At 42.2% G+C, this 21148-nt stretch overlaps 1 protein-coding gene across 1 annotated transcript in view; it reads left to right on the plus strand.

The window, feature by feature from the left end:
* Positions 1-21148, plus strand: part of PHC3 (polyhomeotic homolog 3) — a 113180-nt gene that overhangs the window by 79737 nt on the left and 12295 nt on the right. The window contains exons 11-14 of the mRNA XM_073359450.1: positions 1177-1430; positions 2413-2572; positions 10170-10284; positions 20923-21073. Of these exons, the coding sequence (XP_073215551.1) occupies positions 1177-1430; positions 2413-2572; positions 10170-10284; positions 20923-21073 (680 nt within the window). The remainder of the gene's footprint in view (positions 1-1176; positions 1431-2412; positions 2573-10169; positions 10285-20922; positions 21074-21148) is intronic.

Raw genomic sequence — 21148 nt, forward strand, 5'->3', positions numbered from 1 at the left:
CAGCGATTAATCAGGGGGAAAAGGGGGTGGGGGAGGGGAGCCTGGGCCCACCCTCTACTCCAAGCTCCAGCCCAGGGACCCTAATAGTATCAGCTATGGTAGCTGACCTTTTATAAACATGACATGTACAATCCCCTGGGCTACTTCCCCCACAGCAGCCCTCACTTCCTCAAGCTTCACTTCACCCTTACCCCAGGGCCTCCTTCCTTATACCTGATATGGTGTGTACTGCTCAGTCTCTCCAACAGCGCAACTTCCTCACACAGCTCCTGACATGCACACCCACCTGACTAACTGGGAGGCTTTTAACTAGTTTCAGCCAGCCCCTGATTGGCTTCAGGTGTCCCAATCCACCTAGCATTCTCCCTGCCTTCTAGAAAGTTCTTAATTGGCCCCAGGTGTCTTAATTGAGCTGGAGCAGCTGCCATTTCACTTATCCTGGTACCAGGGATTTGTTTAGCCTGGAGCTAATATATCTATCTCCCACTGCTTTTCTATAGCCATCTGGCCTTGCCCCATCACAGTGTGCATGACATCTTAGATGGCCACTAGGAGACACAGGCCAAAATTTTCAAATCTGAGTGCCTACAGCTGGGCTCCTGTATCCATATTTAGGCACCTAAATAGAAGTGGCCTGGCTTTCTAATGAGTTTATGAATTTGCAGCTCAGTAGGAACAGGGTTTGTCCAATAAGACCACTGGAAAACAGACCGTATCTAGTGAAGTGCTTCAATATGGTTTTAGGAGCCTAGCTGTAGACTCCCAAGTTTTAAATGTTGGTCTCTGTTCCTGCCTTGTGGACTTACAATCTAGATGGATGGCTAAGGACTGTATGATACAAATATTTTAAAGATGTTTGTTGTGGACAAAGGTGGGTATAGCTGGGAGATACTGAACAAAGGGAGATTTAGGTTGAATGTCAGGAAAAATGTCCTAATGGTGCAGGGTATTAGAATAACTTTATTTTCCTTGGAAGACTGTTCCACGGAAAGTAAAGTTGTCCTATCATTGGTATAATTTAAAGTTTATAATATAAACCATAGGGAAAAAATCTGCATTGACAAGACCAGGAATGCAGTAATGTAGGTGTTTTCCATCTCTGCTTTCTATAACTCTGTGAAAATATCTGGACACTGATTAAAAGTATAATATATTATTTTAAATTATTTTTTCCAGAACAAGTGGGACTTCCTGCCATGGCATCATCAGTCAGTGCCTCAGTAATTAAATCTCCATCAGACCCTTCACATGCCTCTATTCCACCACCTCCTCTTTTGCTTCCAGCAGCTGCCACAAGGAGTAACATCACATCAATGCCTAATAGCATTCCTAGCCTAGAAAACAAACCTCCACAGGCTATTGTTAAACCACAGATCCTGACCCATGTTATTGAGGGCTTTGTGATTCAGGAGGGTTTAGAGCCATTTCCTGTAAGTGTAAAAGTTAAAAGCTATTAATATATGTTTTAAAAGGCAAACAAATCTGGTTCAGTTATTTGTGGCTATTACATAGATAAGTTCTTTGTATTCTGAATAACTTTTCAGAATTTTGGGATTGACCCTCTTTTCCTTCTGTTTTATAGCCAATTTGTTACAGCACTTTTACAGCATATTTTATATCTGCATATTTACATGTATTACAGCATATGTGAATCAGGTTTATCTTAAGTGTATAGTTCGAATTCATGCTACTTTTTTCGTCCAGCTGTATAATTGAATGGCAGGTTACTAGTTTTTAATAGAACCATAGCAAAGAATTTTTCTGGGGGAGCGGGAAAGAGGGCTATTTAAAAGTATATATGTTTTTGTGAGGACATGTATATAGTGAGATGAAATAGTTTTAGTAATATTGTTTATAATATTTAGTTTTATTTTTATCCATCTTATAGAAAAATTACTTGATGTAGATATCTGAGATGGTGCTCTGCATATACTATGATTTTGGTGTTAAGATGTGTTGGACAAACTTTGATCCCATTAAAGTCACTGACAAAACACTGACAGGAGTTGGCCCTATAAGAGCAGATTGTTGCTAACCACTAGAAACTTTTAAAGCCAGAAATGGCCAGTTCCAGACTACTGGGTCTGTAGTTTTGAAAAGTGTGATGTCTTCTGCATTGCTGATCACTTTATTGGATAACTCTCATGGACTCATTCACCTTCCTCATCTCCGTTTGCTTACTATAGTGTCTTCCTGTGTTAAGTCTAGTTTTGATTGTAAGATCCATAGGGCAGGAACCTGTCCTTTTATTTGTCTATAAAATGATGTGTGCATGAGTGGCACTATGTATCATAACAATGAACAGGATAAAGAATGCAAACACTGTTGTAGTGGCTCAACTACAAGTGCTAAATACCATGTGCCATTTTCTTCTAATTGTTGTTTCATACTGCTCTGCTTTTATTATAACAGGTAAGTCGTTCATCTCTGCTGGTTGAGCAACCTGCGAAGAAAAGGCTCCTAATGGAGGGTCAGGTCATGAGTGTTGTGTGTGTTGAGTCAGAGCTGCAGAACAATACAAAACATGCAGAGAACTCCTCGGACACAGAGATAGAGGACATAATTACAGAAGGTTCGTAGATTTAATTTAATACACATTATTCTAGTCGATGCTATGGCATAGACTGCAGTCTGTACATCTGTACTGTTTCTCTATCTTAGATCCTTTCGACACTTTTGATGATGTTTGAAACCATTTTCAAACAGTTATAGCCAAACACAGATTGTAATGGTGCTCAGTGTGGATGCACACTGTTTTAAGAAACTATGCAGTTGACTTACCTAAGTAGTATAGCATAGCTTGGGCTAGCACAGCTCTCAAAAAAGAGACCATGCTGACAGTAGCTCCATTGTAAAACAGTTACAGAAAGTTTTGTTAGAACCCTGGTTTTCAAACATTTTTTTTAACATGGATTATTTTAGTACTATGGTTCATAGATTCAAAGGCCAGACAGGACCACTGTGATCATCTAGTCTGATCTTCATAACACAAGCCGTAGAACTTCCACAAAACCTCTATTTGAATTAGAGCATATCTTTTAAAAAAAACATTCCTCATCACTGGCAAATTTTAAATCAAGAATGAATCTACTACAACCCTGGCTAACTTACTCCGATGATTAATAACCAGTCTGAATTTCCACTCTGAATTTGTATAGCTTCCACTTCCCACCATTGGATCCTGTTACACCTATGTCTTCTACACTGAGGATCCCATTATCAAATATTTGTTGCCCATGGTAGGTATTTGTAGCCTGTGATTAAATCAGCCTTGAGCCTTCTCTTTGTTAGATTCCAGGTGTTCAATCTATTTAGTTTATCACTGACGCATGATTTCCAATCCTTTAACCAATCTTGTCGCTCTTCTCTGAACCCTCTCCAATTTATCAAAATCCTGTGTTCAAGCCTTAGTATGGATAGCATCATAGATCATAGAGAGAGAAGAGATTTAGACCTCCTAGTCCAGGCCCCAGTCAATGGTGAATTATTCTCCACCTTACATTTTCTAATATATTTTCAGTCTAATTTTAAAGTCCCAAATTCCATCATCTCCTCTGGGGGTCTCTTCCACAGACTAATACAGCTGACGCTGTCAGGAAGTTGTTTCTGGTACTATGATTTTCTTAATTTTCCACCTCAGCTTCTAGTTTATACCTCCTTGTACCATAATTCCTTTCTGTTCTTCAAATATCCATATATTGTTAGCTTGTCCTCTCCCCTGACCCAAATGAGTTGTTTGTTATCCAAGCTGTACCATATGTACATCTTTTTCTAATCTTTCCTCATAAGGGCCTCAGAGACCTCTATAGCAATTGGAATTGTTCACGTCTGCGGTTCTCCCACTAGTGAAACTGATATAGAAGTGATGGGAAAACATACTGTATTTATAGTATATCTCAATGACAAACAAGCTCAGATTTCAACCTATTTAATTATTAACTTCTGGAATATTGTTTTTACTATCATTGTTTGCCACTGCTTAAGAGAGAAGAATTGCAGGTTTTTGGGGAGGGAAAAAGCATAGTGTTTCTAACGGTTCTGAAGCTAAGAGGAATATTTGTTGATGTTGACATAATAGAAAATTTAATCACTATTGGATTTTTATTTAAAGCTGAGATTCAGGTCACCGCTCAAACGCTATTTGGGGCCAGATGCCTTGAGGTTGAAATGGATGTAAATTCTCATCTTAGTAGTTCATTACAGTAACACATTGGAACAGACACACATCGATAACTTATTTATCTTGGAAACACTTTATTGAAATGGGATATAGTAGTTTGCAGTCCTGTTGCAAGTCAAAACATGTGAGATGATAGCTAAAAATTAAATACAAAATTAATTTTAAGCTTCCAGTTCAGGGTTTTCTGACTTGTTTTAGTCTGAGAGATCACAATTGCTGATATGGCTCATAAAAGTCCTCCAAAACCTTTTTTGATTTTGCAAGGACAGCCTTAATTTAGTAATTTCCTGATGTTTGAGGATTTCACTTTGAAACCGTAACACTCTTTTAATGCAGTTTTTTAAATGACATTTCCTACATATTTTAAAATGAAAAAACACAGCAATTTCACCATGTTCAGCTATTTGGTAGTCATCAGTGGAACAGTCTGTACTCTATAATATGTACAACCAATGAGATTTGAGCCCCTGGCCTTTCCGTATCGCATGTAGGCAAGATTCTTCAGAGCCCTGTCTTTTTCCCTGAGAAAGCTACTTAACTCCTTGGCTTGCATGTTGCTTAACATTTGAGGGATATGGAGTATGGTAAAGGAAAAGATGATAACTGACAGAATATTTTACAAAATATTTTAGAACTATCTATCATTGTTTTATTGTCTTCATAATTGTGAATGATGCCGGTGTCTCTCAGTGAGTGCTGCCATTTTACTGATTCTTCTGGCAGGAAGTACAGTCTGATGACATGAACAGCATAAGAGAGGCAGGAGGCTTTCAAAGTTGTTATATGTGTGGTAAGTTCTGTTACTTGTGACTTTTTTTGTTAATTTAACAATACTATATACAATACCTTTCTAGACTAATAAATGACAAAACTTACCTTGCAACAGCTTTGTAAATCTCCTACCTCATGTTTGTGTGTGGAGCGCTCTACTTCTTGATTTATATTAAGCTATTAGACTACCAAGATGGCAATTGCCTGACTCATTGGTAATTACTAATTTTTTACTTCATGTGAGATTTTAAAAATATTAAGGACTTTTACTTTTGGTGTATGCTTTAGAGCGTTTGCAGTTTCAGTGGCGTAATTAGCAAGTCATCTTAAATTTAGTAGTTACACTGAATACTGTTTCATTTTTCACAGGACCCTCCAGGGTTCTTTGTATACTAACAAATAAGTAAGGCTAAGATTTTGTCACGGATATTTTTAGTAAAAGGTCATGGGCAAAAAAGAAAAATTTATGGAAGTCGTGACCTGTCCATGATTTTACTAAAAATATCCAGGACAAAATGGGGATCTGTGGGTCCCCACACCGCCTGAAGTAAGGCAGCTGCACAGGGGCTAGGAGCCGCCAGCAGCAGCTGAGGGCTGTGAGGTACCCCTGCCACCTCAGCTCCAGGGGGCCGCCGCTGCCTGTGGAGATCAGGAGCTCTGGGGTGCTCCCACCCCCATCTCAGCTGTGAGCTGCAGGGTACCCCCACCACTCGCAGCTCCAGAGGCTTGCTGCGGCCAGGAGCTCAGGGTTTCTCCGACCCCGCGTGGAGCATAGGGGTTCCCCCCACCACCTGTGGCGGCAAGAGCTGTGGGGCTGCCTGACCGCTGAAGTCATGGAGGTCACTGGAAGTCATGGATTCCGTGACTAAATCGTAGCCTTAACCATAAGCATTTGTTCCTGAGCAGATTTCAAGCAGACAGGTTATCTATTTTACAGCACTGTTCAAACATTTTCATTGTAGTTATTATTTCTAACGGTTTGTTGTTGTATCATAAACATTCTGCAGTTATTCAGTTGATGAGTCAGAAAACGTTTACCCAGCATTGAGAGCCATTCACAAACACCAAGATCAAATAATTTAATCCCTTTTCCTATCGTTCAACAGTTAAGCTGTGGGTAAAAGGAAGAAGTGCTCATATGCAAAAGAACAGTTTCTTTTTTACCCATTTTCCCGGCAGTCTTCTAAGGGTCTTCTTCTTTTTGCAGGTAGCGTGATCTAGGTTGAATTGTATCAGTATATTCCTTTTTCCCGTAGGAAGAAAGATTGATTTTGAGGGTACATTTGTGTGGTTTTCATTACTTCAGTTGCAAAGTTGATGAGATCTGATGCATTTTCCAGTTTTTAATCAGATGAGATTGAGGTCCTTTCTCCATTGTTACTGCAGTTGTAATACAGTATGAGTTTATAAAACTGGTATATAACATGGTAATATTTTCATTCTTAAAATGAGTTTAGCTTTAATAATATATTAGGATTCTGGGACCTTAAAGTTTTTTCCCCACATTAATCTATTCAGCATTGTTTGATTTCTTCTTGTTGAAATAGTGCTTTCCAGTTTGCTATCCTATTGACAATGTAGCAGAGTGAGCATTGGGCAAGATTCTCGATGAGTAAATATAACGCAGTCAGAATATTAAAGGTTCAGATACCTGACCCTTGTGTTAAACTGCCATACTAGAATCTTCGTTAGCTAGTATTAGAGTTCCATGAACAGTCTAGAACCAAAAAATAGCAACCATAGTTGCAAACAAAGTGGAAATTTTGTGTTGCTAAATATGAATGAAAAGGGACAAAGAGCAAGAAGTAAGATGTATTCAGTGAATTGCCTAATTTTGGGGGGGGAATAGCTAAATAACGGGGGGGCCCAGAAACTAAAACAAAAAACCCCCTCTTTATATGTTCACTTGCATTTTAAAATTAATTTGTTTTTGAACATGCTTGCACCCGTTTTGTAAGCAGTTGAGCTTTACTCACATGAATACGTGCAGAATATAAATGTTAAATTTGCTCTCTTGATCATTAGCACCAGTAGTGTTATATTTCAATAATTGTGCATGAGGATAACTTGTCTGAGGCCAGGGGTCAGACTGGGGAGTGGGGGGAAAAAGCTGGTGGTACTCTTTCCGGATCTACCCAGGTAAGATGCTGCTCATAGTAGTTTGTGCAGATGGTCAAAATATGACCAGGCATGCTATCTGTGCTTCTTGCTCTTGGCTCCTCTTCAGTGGGACTTGGAAACACCCATTTGCACAGGACAACACATGATCTACTGTGCTTCTCAGGCTTATTTTCCCCTCAATGAAGCTTGTGTGCCCTGCTGGGCTTCCTGAGCTTGGCTCCCCCTTGAGGGGCTCAGAGGCCCTGCTGAGCTCCTCTTTGGTTGGGAAGAAGTGGCACCAAAATAAACTGTCAAAATAGATTGTTCAGCTATCCATAATATGATCAGCCCTTCTCCTTTCCTTTCTTACATGCTCTGAAGTTAACAACAATGTGACATCTAGAATATTCTCACTGGCATCCAAGTTAACATCTGTTGATATGAATGGGGCAGATCGCACCTCTAAAAGCTGTTTCCAGTTCTCCAAAAGCAGGCAGATGTCACTGCATCATTAAGTATGTCTGCACTACAAGGGCTACAGCAGCACAGCTGCAGCAACACGCGGTACAGCAATGGAAGGGATTTTTTCATCACTTAAGTAAACGCACCCCCTTGAGAGGCAGTAGCTGGGTCGACCTAGCAGTGTCTACAGCATGACAGGTCCTCATCTTTGGCAGTTGCTTCCCTCCTGGTTCCAGCAGAATCTGGATTTGTTAACTTTCCAGGAATGATACATAGTCTGATTTCTCTTATAATATTTTGGGGAATTAAGTGTCCTAGGTGAGAGGGCAGGAGGCTGAAGGATAATTTCTATGGGTTATATGATATGGTTGGGTACAATGCCTTAAGTTTTCTTGTGTGTCAGTAAATTGCAAAATTTGCTGTTGAAATTAATCAAAGTATAGTACTGAAAAATATTTACATTTTTAGTGGCTCTGACCACTTCCTTTGTAACCAGGACCATGCATTCACATACAATTATATCACTGAGTGTGGTGATCAGTATGCATTACTGACTATGGAGATAAAATATGTGAAGTAATGTTATTAAAACAGTAAATGAAGTATATTTTATATAAGATGGGAACACTGCTTAACACAGGAGAGGACAGGATTCCCTGAACCACTTGGCAGAGCACAAAGACAATCAAAGGAGCCTGACAAAGATTTGATCACACATGTCACTACATTATGCAGTCTGCAAAGAAAAAATAAACTAAACATAGGCAATACATCTTACAGTAGCCTAATATTTCTAGGAGTCCTGGCTCGGGCATGGCCTGTGTGGCTTAGAAAGGAAAATATCTTAATAATATTAATTTCCTTTCTATAGGCTTATTCTCTTCTTAAATTGCTATAAGAAAAGGAGGACTTGTGGCACCTTAGAGACTAACCAATTTATTAGAGCATAAGCTTTCGTGAGCTACAGCTCACTTCCTCAGATGCATATCGTGGAAACTGCAGCAGGCTTTATATATACACAGAGAATATGAAACAATACCTATTCCCACCCCACTGTCCTGCTGGTAATAGCTTATCTAAAGTGATTTCCAGCACAAATCCAGGTTTTCTCACCCTCCACCCCCCCACACAAATTCACTCTCCTGCTGGTGATAGCCCATCCAAAGTGACAACTCTTTACACAATGTGCATGACAATCAAGCTGGGCTATTTCCTGCATAAATCCAGGTTCTCACATCCCCCCCACCCCCATACACACACAAACTCACTCTCCTGCTGGTAATAGCTCATCCAAACTGACCACTCTTCAAGTTAAAATCCAAGTTAAACCAGAACATCTGGGGGGGGGGGGGTAGGAAAAAACAAGAGGAAACAGGCTACCAGGCTTTCCTCTTGTTTTTTCCTACCCCCCCCCCCCAGATGTTCTGGTTTAACTTGGATTTTAACTTGAAGAGTGGTCAGTTTGGATGAGCTATTACCAGCAGGAGAGTGAGTTTGTGTGTGTATGGGGGTGGGGGGGATGTGAGAACCTGGATTTATGCAGGAAATAGCCCAGCTTGATTGTCATGCACATTGTGTAAAGAAAAGGAGTACTTGTGGCACCTTAGAGACTAACCAATTTATTTGAGCATGAGCTTTCGTGAGCTACAGCTCACTTCATCAGATGTAGTGATGAACATCTGATGAAGTGAGCTGTAGCTCACGAAAGCTCATGCTCAAATAAATTGGTTAGTCTCTAAGGTGCCACAAGTACTCCTTTTCTTTTTGCGAATACAGACTAACACGGCTGTTCCTCTGAAACCTGTCATTGTGTAAAGAGTTGTCACTTTGGATGGGCTATCACCAGCAGGAGAGTGAATTTGTGTGGGGGGGTGGAGGGTGAGAAAACCTGGATTTGTGCTGGAAATCACTTTAGATAAGCTATTACCAGCAGGACAGTGGGGTGGGAATAGGTATTGTTTCATATTCTCTGTGTATATATAAAGCCTGCTGCAGTTTCCACGATATGCATCTGAGGAAGTGAGCTGTAGCTCACGAAAGCTTATGCTCTAATAAATTGGTTAGTCTCTAAGGTGCCACAAGTCCTCCTTTTCTTTTTGCGAATACAGACTAACACGGCTGTTACTCTGAAACCTTAAATTGCTATCTGTTCCATAGATTAGATTCAGTGCTTCAGTGGCTTCCCCAACCCTCCTCCTGATTATAAGAGTTATTCTTATCCATTCATGGAAGACAAATAGTACTATGTAATGATGTGACATATTACAGCTAAGTGACAGAGCTTGAATTTTGAATATGGATTGTCAAATGCTCACAGTGAACTGTTTGTGATCGGTCCGTGGTGGGGGGCGGGGGCGGGGGGAAGGTTGATTACATTTGAGGACATTACCTGCTCATGGATAGTATGCAAATGAAACAAAACAAAAGAGGCTAAATTCATTAGATAAATTAACACTTCACTCTAGTCAAACAATGATTTGTATAATCTACTGGTTTGGCATCAGTTGTCTGTTTACCTGCTTAAAGGCATTCAGTTAAATGTGTTGATATTGATATTTGAATTTTACTTTACCTCCTTAAGAGATGAGAAATTAAATGGCATCATGTTTAAATCATTCAAACTGACTTCTTGTGTGTGTGTCACTCCTTCCTTTAGAGGGACTAGATGAAATGGAAAATGATCTCCTGAAGTGTGAGTTTTGTGGAAAAATGGGATATTCTAATAAGTTCCTACGGTCAAAGCGATTCTGCTCCATGTCCTGTGCCAAAAGGTATTCTGCATTATTATTATTAATGGATGTATATTTATTAATCAGGATATAACACTAAAATTGTATATTGCCCTGAAAAATAGTTAAACTACCCATGCTAAATAACAAACAGGGTCTTTGCCCCAAAGATTTTACAATCTACAGTGATGAGGGAATAGTGTAATATACTAAAAAGAAATTCAGAAAACAGAGTGATGTGTTCTGGCATAGCTGAAATGCTGCACAGAATAGGTAGGGCTTTAGATCTTTATTAGACTGAGTGGGAATAGAATCATAGAATCATAGAATATCAGGGTTGGAAGGGACCCCAGAAGGTCATCTAGTCCAACCCCCTGCTCAAAGCAGGACCAATTCCCAGTTAAATCATCCCAGCCAGGGCTTTGTCAAGCCTGACCTTAAAAACCTCTAAGGAAGGAGATTCTACCACCTCCCTAGGTAACGCATTCCAGTGTTTCACCACCCTCTTAGTGAAAAAGTTTTTCCTAATATCCAATCTAAACCTCCCCCACTGCAACTTGAGACCATTACTCCTCGTTCTGTCATCTGCTACCATTGAGAACAGTCTAGAGCCATCCTCTTTGGAACCCCCTTTCAGGTAGTTGAAAGCAGCTATTAAATCCCCCCTCATTCTTCTCTTCTGCAGGCTAAACAATCCCAGCTCCCTCAGCCTCTCCTCATAAGTCATGTGTTCCAGTCCCCTAATCATTTTTGTTGCCCTTCGCTGGACTCTCTCCAATTTATCCACATCCTTCTTGAAGTGTGGGGCCCAAAACTGGACACAGTACTCCAGATGAGGCCTCACCAATGTCGAATAGAGGGGAACGATCACGTCCCTCGATCTGCTCGCTATGCCCCTACTTATACATCCCAAAATGCCATTGGCCTTCTTGGCAACAAGGGCACACTGCTGACTCATATCCAGCTTCTCGTCCACTGTCACCCCTAGGTCCTTTTCCGCAGAACTGCTGCCTAGCCATTCGGTCCCTAGTCTGTAGCTGTGCATTGGGTTCTTCCGTCCTAAGTGCAGGACCCTGCACTTATCCTTATTGAACCTCATCAGATTCCTTTTGGCCCAATCTTCCAATTGGTCTAGGTCCTTCTGTATCCTATCCCTCCCCTCCAGCGTATCTACCACTCCTCCCAGTTTAGTATCATCCGCAAATTTGCTGAGAGTGCAATCCACACCATCCTCCAGATCATTTATGAAGATATTGAATAAAACCGGCCCCAGGACCGACCCTTGGGGCACTCCACTTGATACCGGCTGCCAACTAGACATGGAGCCATTGATCACTACCCGTTGAGCCCGACAATTTAGCCAGCTTTCTACCCACCTTATAGTGCATTCATCCAGCCCATACTTCCTTAACTTGCTGACAAGAATACTATGGGAGACCGTGTCAAAAGCTTTGCTAAAGTCAAGAAACAATACATCCACTGCTTTCCCTTCATCCACAGAACCAGTAATCTCATCATAAAAGGCGATTAGATTAGTCAGGCATGACCTTCCCTTGGTGAATCCATGCTGGCTGTTCCTGATCACTTTCCTCTCATGCAAGTGCTTCAGGATTGATTCTTTGAGGACCTGCTCCATGATTTTTCCAGGGACTGAGGTGAGGCTGACTGGCCTGTAGTTCCCAGGAACTTTACTTACATACAAGTCTTTACTTACATACAAAAAAGAGAAATAAAAAATGTAATGAGTAAGTATAGTTAAGTTGATGTTTTCTAAAGCTGCTCTGGTGCTCCAAATAAACCAAGCTGTACAGCAGTTACCTGTTTACTTAATTAACAAAGTAACAGGTGGTTTCAGGTCCTTCTGTGGTCTGATTATATTTGACTTTGTTTTTTAAAAAATTAAACTTTTATTTGTGAGCTCTTTAGTCAGTGCTGCTGGGGTAGAAATTTAATATTGAAGTCTACAGATACACCATTAACTTAATTAACTAGAGATATTAATCTTTTAGTGGTCTTTTGCTGTAGAAGTTTACCTTGTGTTTTTTGCTTGTTTGAATGTTTAAAATCAGTTTTAATTTAGAATGAAAAAGTAAGCTAAATTCATTTTACTGTCAGTTTTCATAGAACTGCTTTCATTAATTCCAGAGCATAGAGAGGAAAGCATGATTTATCCACTGACCGTTCTAAAACAGAAAAGTATGTGTCATTTTTCTCTAATTTGATCTTCTTTTGAAATTGTTGAAGACTGAATGAGATCATTATGAGTAAAAACATCAGACAGTTTCTGTCACAAATTGGTTGAGTAAATAAATAGAATCTATTAAACTCAAGGCTAGACATAGATACCATAGATCCAAGGAGAGATGAGATTTGGTGACTCTGCTTTTCCTAGGTGCATCGGAGCTGATGTTGGTGATCACACTAGAACTTAAACTCTTTTTGATTTCTGGTGAATTCAGGATTCCAGACACTGAGGTATCTAAATAGGGTTGTCAGGTATCCGGCTTTAGACTGGAACGCCCGGTCGAAAAGGGACCCTGGCAACTCCGGTCAGCAGTGCCGACCGGGCCATTAAAAGTCCGGTCAGCTGTGCTAAGACAGGCTAATCCCTTCCTGTGCTGGCACCAGGCTGCACACCAGAAGCAGCCAGCAGGTCTAGCTCTGAGGTGGGGAGGCCACGGGGCTCCGCGCACTGCTCTTGCCCCAAGCACTAGCTCCGCACTCCCATTGGCCAGGAACTGCAGCCAAATGGGAGCTGTGGGGGGACGGTGCCTGTGGGCGAGAGCAGTGCATGGAGCCTCCTGGCTCCCGCACCCAGGAACCAGACCTGCTGGCCACTTCCAGGGCACAGCACAGAGCCAGGACAGGCAGGGAGCCTGCCTTAGCCCCACTGCACCGCTGACGGGGAGCCACCCAAGGTAAGCCCAACCCCCTGCCGTAGCCCTGAGTTCTGCCAAACCTGGAGCCCCCTCCTGCACCCCAAACCCCTCATCCCCAGAGCCTGCACCCCCACCTAGAGCCCTCACACACACCCTGCACCCCAACCCCTTGCCCCAGCCTTGATCCCCCTCCAACCCTCTGAACCCCTCAATCGCAGCCTACAGCACTCTCCTGTACCCACCAAATCCCTCATCCCCAGAGGCCACACCCCCAGCTGGAGCCCTCACACCGCCCGCGCCCCTGTCCCAGCCCAGAGCCCCCTCCCACACTCTGAACCTCTCAACCACAGCATGGAGCAACTTCCTGCACCCCAAATCCCTCATCCCTGGCTCCACACCAAAGCCTGCACCCCCAGCGGGAGACTTCACCCTCAACCCCCCCCCACTTCCCAACCTCCTGCCTCAGCCCAGAGCCCCCTCCCACACCCTGAACCCCTCATTTCTGGCCCTACCCTGGAACCCACACCTTCAGTCCAGAGCCCTCACCTGCTCCTGCACCCCAACTCCTGCCACAGCCTGGTGAAAATGAGTGAGGGTGGGGAGCACGAGCAACAGAGGGAAGTGGGGGATTGAGTGACTGGGGGTGGGGCCTCAGAGAAGGGGTGGGACAAGGGTGTTCGGTTTTGTGCGAGCTGAAAGTTGGCAGCCCTACATCTAAAGAACATGAGATTGTTGGATTAGAAAATATAGGACCAGATTCTCAGTACATGTGAATCAACGTAGCTCAACTGAAATCAATGAGGCTGCATGGATTACACTGTCTGAGAATCTGACCCATAATGTAGGGAACAATCCTTCACTTGTAAGGGAAATGTTAGATGATCTTAAATATAACTTATAACTACAGATATTACAATACTGCAGGGTTTTTTTGCATGATGCTAAGAATTTAAACTGCTTTTTGTGTAGAGAGCATTAAGAATTTAATGAAAATACTCAGAATTAACTTTTCCAGTTAGTGATTGTTTTTTAATAGTTGAGCTGAAAGTAGAAAAGTCCATTCCCCGTTATTTACCTGCCGTCTGAAGCAATGGAACAAGGGTGAACCCTTTAGGCTAAATTGAGAACTTGGTTTATTAACCAAATTAAATGAGTCACAAATGTGATGTGGCAGGAAAAATGTTCCATGCACTTTTTGGGTTGTGTACACAGAGGAACAAGGCAGTAATGGATACTCTGAGCATCACATTACCAAAATGATACAGTATTGATAAATTTGAGAGAAATGAGAGAAGAGCAACAAAAATTAAGGAGCTGGACCAGAATGATTAATGATGAAATATTAAAAGAGCTAAACATGTATAGCTTGGCTAACTAACCCATGACTATGAAGATAATAGAACTGTTACAGATATTTGAAGGCCAAAGAGTCAGACAAGTCATTTGATGTTCTTCAAGGGGGCATAGTTAGGGACCATGAGATCAAAGTAAAACAGAAAACTTGAATGTCAAGGGAAATAGCCTGACCGAGTGGTTTGTTGGTCTGTGGAATAGTCTCCCAAGGTGGTCTGAATGAAGCCCCGGTACTTGAGCTACTTAAAAATAGATTGAATAAAGCACTGGAATATGTACTGTAGGGAATAGTCCTATACTGGGTGGGAGATTGAAATTAGACATGGGAAAAATCTATTATTCTGTTTAAATTCTGATAAAAGCTTCATATGAACATGCACAAAAAGCTTCTGAGGTGAGCCCCACTAAGCTTTTGCCAGTGAGGAAAAACAAAATTTTAGCAGAAAGGTCTCCTTCTGAAATTACTTGTGCAGATACCCATTGTTAGGAGTGCCTTGCTTGGTCTTACAAGCCATAGAATCATTTCAGTAGAAAAAAAACTAAGGGGCACACGTACCCCAGACTTTCTGGAAATACAGCGGTATGGGTAAAAGGCCCTGCTTCCTAATCATCCATCCCTCTGTTCCTTTTTCTGCCATCAAGAGTTGCCATGTGACCTCCACCTCTCTCTTGTGTCAGTTTAGATCATACTACTATCCTTGGTGTCTGCGTGAGGAGCATGCACGCTATAACTCTACAATCTGTCTGGGCTTTTATGTCCCAAGCCAGAGGCAATGGAATATGGAGGAATATTTGTCAATCTCTTGATTCTGCTGACCTCAGATAATGCCTCATGATGAGGAGGCTCCAAAGCCTTCTGCTCCTCACCCTAGTGATCTGAGCAGTTGTGGCTGTCTGCTCTTGTTGTTAAGGCTCACAGATGTATCCTTATTTGGACAAGTGGTTCATAAGAATTCTGTCAGATCAGGTGTGAGTCACATCAGCAAGATAACATGCTTCAACCCTTTTGGAATGAGGATACATGTAAAAAAGTCTGTATTGAGTCCAGCTCAGATGCTACAATGTATAGGAGCTTCTTTGGATTCCAGAAGGATCCCTGCTTGTCTGGTTCAAGGCTGATTCTACAAAAGGCAGTCGTATTAGAACTTCCCAGTAAGCATCTGTTTACAGTGGTAGGACTGATGGCTTCATGCACTTTCATAATGCCATTTATGAGACTTCTTATGCATCTGCTTTAGGGGTTTGGCTAAATTTTCTTTACAATCTAGTCATTCATAGTCTGCATAGAATTCCATCTCTGGTCTCAACAGAGGTTGAAAAGTTTATTTTGAAATCCAGAAAGCATTTCACTAGGCATTGTTATACTTCGAAGTGGAAATGTTTAAAGGAGTAGTCAAGTCCTGAAAATGTTGATCCTGCTAATTGACCAATCACAGTTACTTTTGGTTACGGTCTCTTTATGAGAAAGATGGTATGATTTCTGTCTAAGGTACATCTGGCAGTCATTTAAGTTTACCATGCACCTATGGGTTAGTATACAAAGGGATGAGAAGAGACTGAAAAACTGTTTAAGGGGCTGTCACACTTGTATTTATTAATTTTTAACTGTAGAAGTCTTCAGGATTTCAATCTGATCCGACCAACTCTTTTGTGTACTGATAAATTGAGGTATTTTTAAAAAGTGGGGGGGAGGAACCACAAACATTTAATCAATTTCTTTGCCATTTTTCATCAAAATTTGAACTATTTTGACCAGCTCTGCTGATAAGTGACTGCTTTCGCCATTATCCTTTGAAGCTTGCATTTTTATTGCCATTACTTTGGCTATAAGGCTCAATAAATCCATGCCCTTGTGGCTGATTCTTCTTTATGCCACCTTACAGGAAATTTCATCCCAAACCATTTATTTAGTTTGTAATCTTTAATTTCCTAGAACTTGTGATTTATGATGAGAGGCCAGATTCAGAATCCATTGGTTAGATGTTACAAGGATGCTGTGTATCTCTTTTAAAATTTAGATACATATAAACCTTTCTGTAAGTCACCTAATTTGTTCGTGGCATTGGTGAGGAAACCTAAAGTCTCTGTTGAAGTTTAGAAATCATCAAAGTGGATCAAGTTATGTATTCAGATTTGTTGTGTTCCGGTGCCAGAATGACTTAGGACTTGTCTTCACTGCTGTTAATTTGAGTTATAACTCGAGTATTTCCCGTCCACGCGCAAACACAAAACTCCTTAATTCAAGTGTGGTGCTGATTTTCACTTGAATTGGCTGGCTCATCAGGGGTTCCTGCTAGAGCTCAAGTTAGGACAACAGCTGCTAATATGACCATTCTGGAGTTATTTGAGTCCATACTGCACTTCAGTGTCACTAGTCCTCAGTGGCATCCCATAATTTCCTCCAGTGCCCAGAAAAAATAGACATGTTCTCCCACAATTCTTTGGGAAAGAAGTCACAGAGCAGCTCAGCTTTTTGCAGTGCAAAGAACCACAGGATATGCCTCTACAAATCTTAGTGCAACACATGAATGAGTGCAATGCTAATATGGACACAACAACTTGAGATTAATTTTGCCGTCTGGCTACTCTTATTCAAGCTAAACTAATTCAAGAGAAGCAACTTGAGAGTCTAATTCAGTTACCTCCACAGGAAAGATATACCTTAAAGGCAATGTTTTCATTAGAATCATAGAATATCAGGGTTGGAAGGGACCCCAGAAGGTCATCTAGTCCAACCCCCTGCTCAAAGCAGGACCAATTCCCAGTTAAATCATCCCAGCCAGGGCTTTGTCAAGCCTGACCTTAAAAACCTCTAAGGAAGGAGATTCTACCACCTCCCTAGGTAACGCATTCCAGTGTTTCACCACCCTCTTAGTGAAAAAGTTTTTCCTAATATCCAATCTAAACCTCCCCCACTGCAACTTGAGACCATTACTCCTCGTTCTGTCATCTGCTACCATTGAGAACAGTCTAGAGCCATCCTCTTTGGAACCCCCTTTCAGGTAGTTGAAAGCAGCTATCAAATCCCCCCTCATTCTTCTCTTCTGCAGGCTAAACAATCCCAGCTCCCTCAGCCTCTCCTCATAAGTCATGTGTTCCAGTCCCCTAATCATTTTTGTTGCCCTTCGCTGGACTCTCTCCAATTTATCCACATCCTTCTTGAAGTGTGGGGCCCAAAACTGGACACAGTACTCCAGATGAGGCCTCACCAATGTCGAATAGAGGGGAACGATCACGTCCCTCGATCTGCTCGCTATGCCCCTACTTATACATCCCAAAATGCCATTGGCCTTCTTGGCAACAAGGGCACACTGCTGACTCATATCCAGCTTCTCGTCCACTGTCACCCCTAGGTCCTTTTCCGCAGAACTGCTGCCTAGCCATTCGGTCCCTAGTCTGTAGCTGTGCATTGGGTTCTTCCGTCCTAAGTGCAGGACCCTGCACTTATCCTTATTGAACCTCATCAGATTCCTTTTGGCCCAATCTTCCAATTGGTCTAGGTCCTTCTGTATCCTATCCCTCCCCTCCAGCGTATCTACCACTCCTCCCAGTTTAGTATCATCCGCAAATTTGCTGAGAGTGCAATCCACACCATCCTCCAGATCATTTATGAAGATATTGAATAAAACCGGCCCCAGGACCGACCCTTGGGGCACTCCACTTGATACCGGCTGCCAACTAGACATGGAGCCATTGATCACTACCCGTTGAGCCCGACAATCTAGCCAGCTTTCTACCCACCTTATAGTGCATTCATCCAGCCCATACTTCCTTAACTTGCTGACAAGAATACTATGGGAGACCGTGTCAAAAGCTTTGCTAAAGTCAAGAAACAATACATCCACTGCTTTCCCTTCATCCACAGAACCAGTAATCTCATCGTAAAAGGCGATTAGATTAGTCAGGCATGACCTTCCCTTGGTGAATCCATGCTGGCTGTTCCTGATCACTTTCCTCTCATGCAAGTGCTTCAGGATTGATTCTTTGAGGACCTGCTCCATGATTTTTCCAGGGACTGAGGTGAGGCTGACTGGCCTGTAGTTCCCAGGATCTTCCTTCTTCCCTTTTTTAAAGATTGGCACTACATTAGCCTTTTTCCAGTCATCCGGGACTTCCCCGGTTCGCCACGAGTTTTCAAAGATAATGGCCAGTGGCTCTGCAATCACAGCCGCCAATTCCTTCAGCACTCTCGGATGCAACTCGTCCGGCCCCATGGACTTGTGCACGTCCAGCTTTTCTAAATAGTCCCTAACCGCCTCTATCTCCACAGAGGGCTGGCCATCTCTTCCGCATTTTGTGATGCCCAGCGCAGCAGTCTGGGAACTGACCTTGTTAGTGAAAACAGAGGCAAAAAAAGCATTGAGTACATTAGCTTTTTCCACATCCTCTGTCACTAGGTTGCCTCCCTCATTCAGTAAGGGGCCCACACATTCCTTGGCTTTCTTCTTGTTGCCAACATACCTGAAGAAACCCTTCTTGTTACTCTTGACATCTCTGGCTAGCTGCAGCTCCAGGTGCGATTTGGCCCTCCTGATAATATTCCTACATGCCCGAGCAATATTTTTATACTCTTCCCTGGTCATATGTCCAACCTTCCACTTCTTGTAAGCTTCTTTTTTATGTTTAAGATCCGCTAGGATTTCACCATTAAGCCAAGCTGGTCGCCTGCCATATTTACTATTCTTTCGACTCATCGGGATGGTTTGTCCCTGTAACCTCAACAGGGATTCCTTGAAATACAGCCAGCTCTCCTGGACTCCTTTCCCCTTCAAGTTAGTCCCCCAGGGGATCCTGGCCATCCGTTCCCTGAGGGAGTCGAAGTCTGCTTTCCTGAAGTCCATGTTCCATATCCTGCTGCTTACCTTTGTTCCCTGCGTCAGGATCCTGAACTCAACCAACTCATGGTCACTGCCTCCCAGATTCCCATCCACTTTTGCTTCCCCCACTAATTCTACCCGGTTTGTGAGCAGCAGGTCAAGAAAAGCGCCCCCCCTAGTTGGCTCCTCTAGCACTTGCACCAGGAAATTGTCCCCTACGCTTTCCAAAAACTTCCTGGATTGTCTATGCACCGCTGTATTGCTCTCCCAGCAAATATCAGGAAAATTAAAGTCACCCATGAGAATCAGGGCATGCGATCTAGTAGCTTCCGTGAGCTGCCGGAAGAAAGCCTCATCCACCTCATCCCCCTGGTCCGGTGGTCTATAGCAGACTCCCACCACTACATCACTCTTGTTGCACACACTTCTAAACTTAATCCAGAGACACTCAGGTTTTTCTGCAGTTTCATACCGGAGCTCTGAGCAATCATATTGAGCCCATTTCACTAGAAGAATGGCAGCTACTGGTCTTTGGCTAAACTAATGTCATTTGTGAAAATTGGCAAGGCTGCCCTTTGAAGTTCAGTTCATGCTTTTACAAAGAATTGTCTCTGTTTGGCGACAAGGTTGGATATTCATGTGAGGGGACCAGTGCTTTTGTCTCTGTTCATGTAGTACCATGTAGCCCTTGTTCTGAGGATCCGCTGTTTGCTCCAGAATAGGGCTCTGTGGAGCTGGTTTCATGAGAGGGGTGAAAAAAAAGTATATTTCATAATAGTAACAGAAGTTCTCCAATTATATTACCTCTGCCACTCCATACCAGACATTTTCCCTCCACCTTCAGAATTTGTGTTAGGCTCTTCTGAATTGAGAGAAACAGAAGGACAGTTAGCGGGCAGGACCTTTCAAACCAAAGGCGGTGTCAGCTGGAGCCCCAGTGTAGACAGTGATTGTCTATACTGGGACTTCTCCCACTTGTGTTAATCTTATAAATTTCCCAGTGTAGACAAGATTTACCTGCCAGAACATCTCTGGGTGGGAAATGCACTGAGCACTGGTGATTTTTGCTACTGCTGGTTATGGTTTGATGATCTGTGAAGTAAGTTTGTGGCTCCTACAGTGTGGCTCTGCAGAGAAAATATATTGGAGATCTTCAGTTACTGGTAAGTAACCTTGTCCTATCATTTTTGGTCATAATTTGTCAAGGCATGATTTGTGTGTGCCACCTGTTCAAAATATTTTGTTTATTAAATGGCCAAATTCTGATAAGGAAGGGAAAAGTGGTGTAGTTATCCCCAAAATGTACACACTGCAAAAATCAGTGCTCATGCGTGCCTGTAATCTGTATAATAGCAATTATATGTACAGGCTCAATAGGCATTCTGCCCCTACTAAAAATTAAGAATAATCTGAATAATGGGTACTGCTGGCTCAGGGAGTACACAAGTATTAGCATGCAGGCCAAGCGCTATTACAGCTCCCCAACTTTTCTAGGGAAACAGGATTGGAACAAACATGTTCCACCAAGCAGACTACATTTCCATAGGAAGCATAAAATGTTGTTTATATTGATTTAAAAAAAAATTCTACTGAGTTATCAGTACACTATTGAATATATTTTGTTTCTTTAGGCACAACGTAAGTTGCACTAAAAAATTTGGGCTGTTTACATCAGACAAGAACAGTCGTTGGAATCGGAAGTCAGATAGCCAAAGTCTTGGACGACGTGCACATCGACCAAGTGGCTCTGATGGGGCATCACGAGAGCATTTCCTTAGACAGGTCTGTGGAATACTTGCTTAAAACTAGAGCACTATTTTAGGAATTGCAAAAGAAATATAATAGTGTAGTTTCTTT

This window comes from Lepidochelys kempii, chromosome 9 (genome assembly GCF_965140265.1).
Source record: "Lepidochelys kempii isolate rLepKem1 chromosome 9, rLepKem1.hap2, whole genome shotgun sequence".
In the NCBI taxonomy this organism is placed as follows: domain Eukaryota; kingdom Metazoa; phylum Chordata; order Testudines; family Cheloniidae; genus Lepidochelys; species Lepidochelys kempii.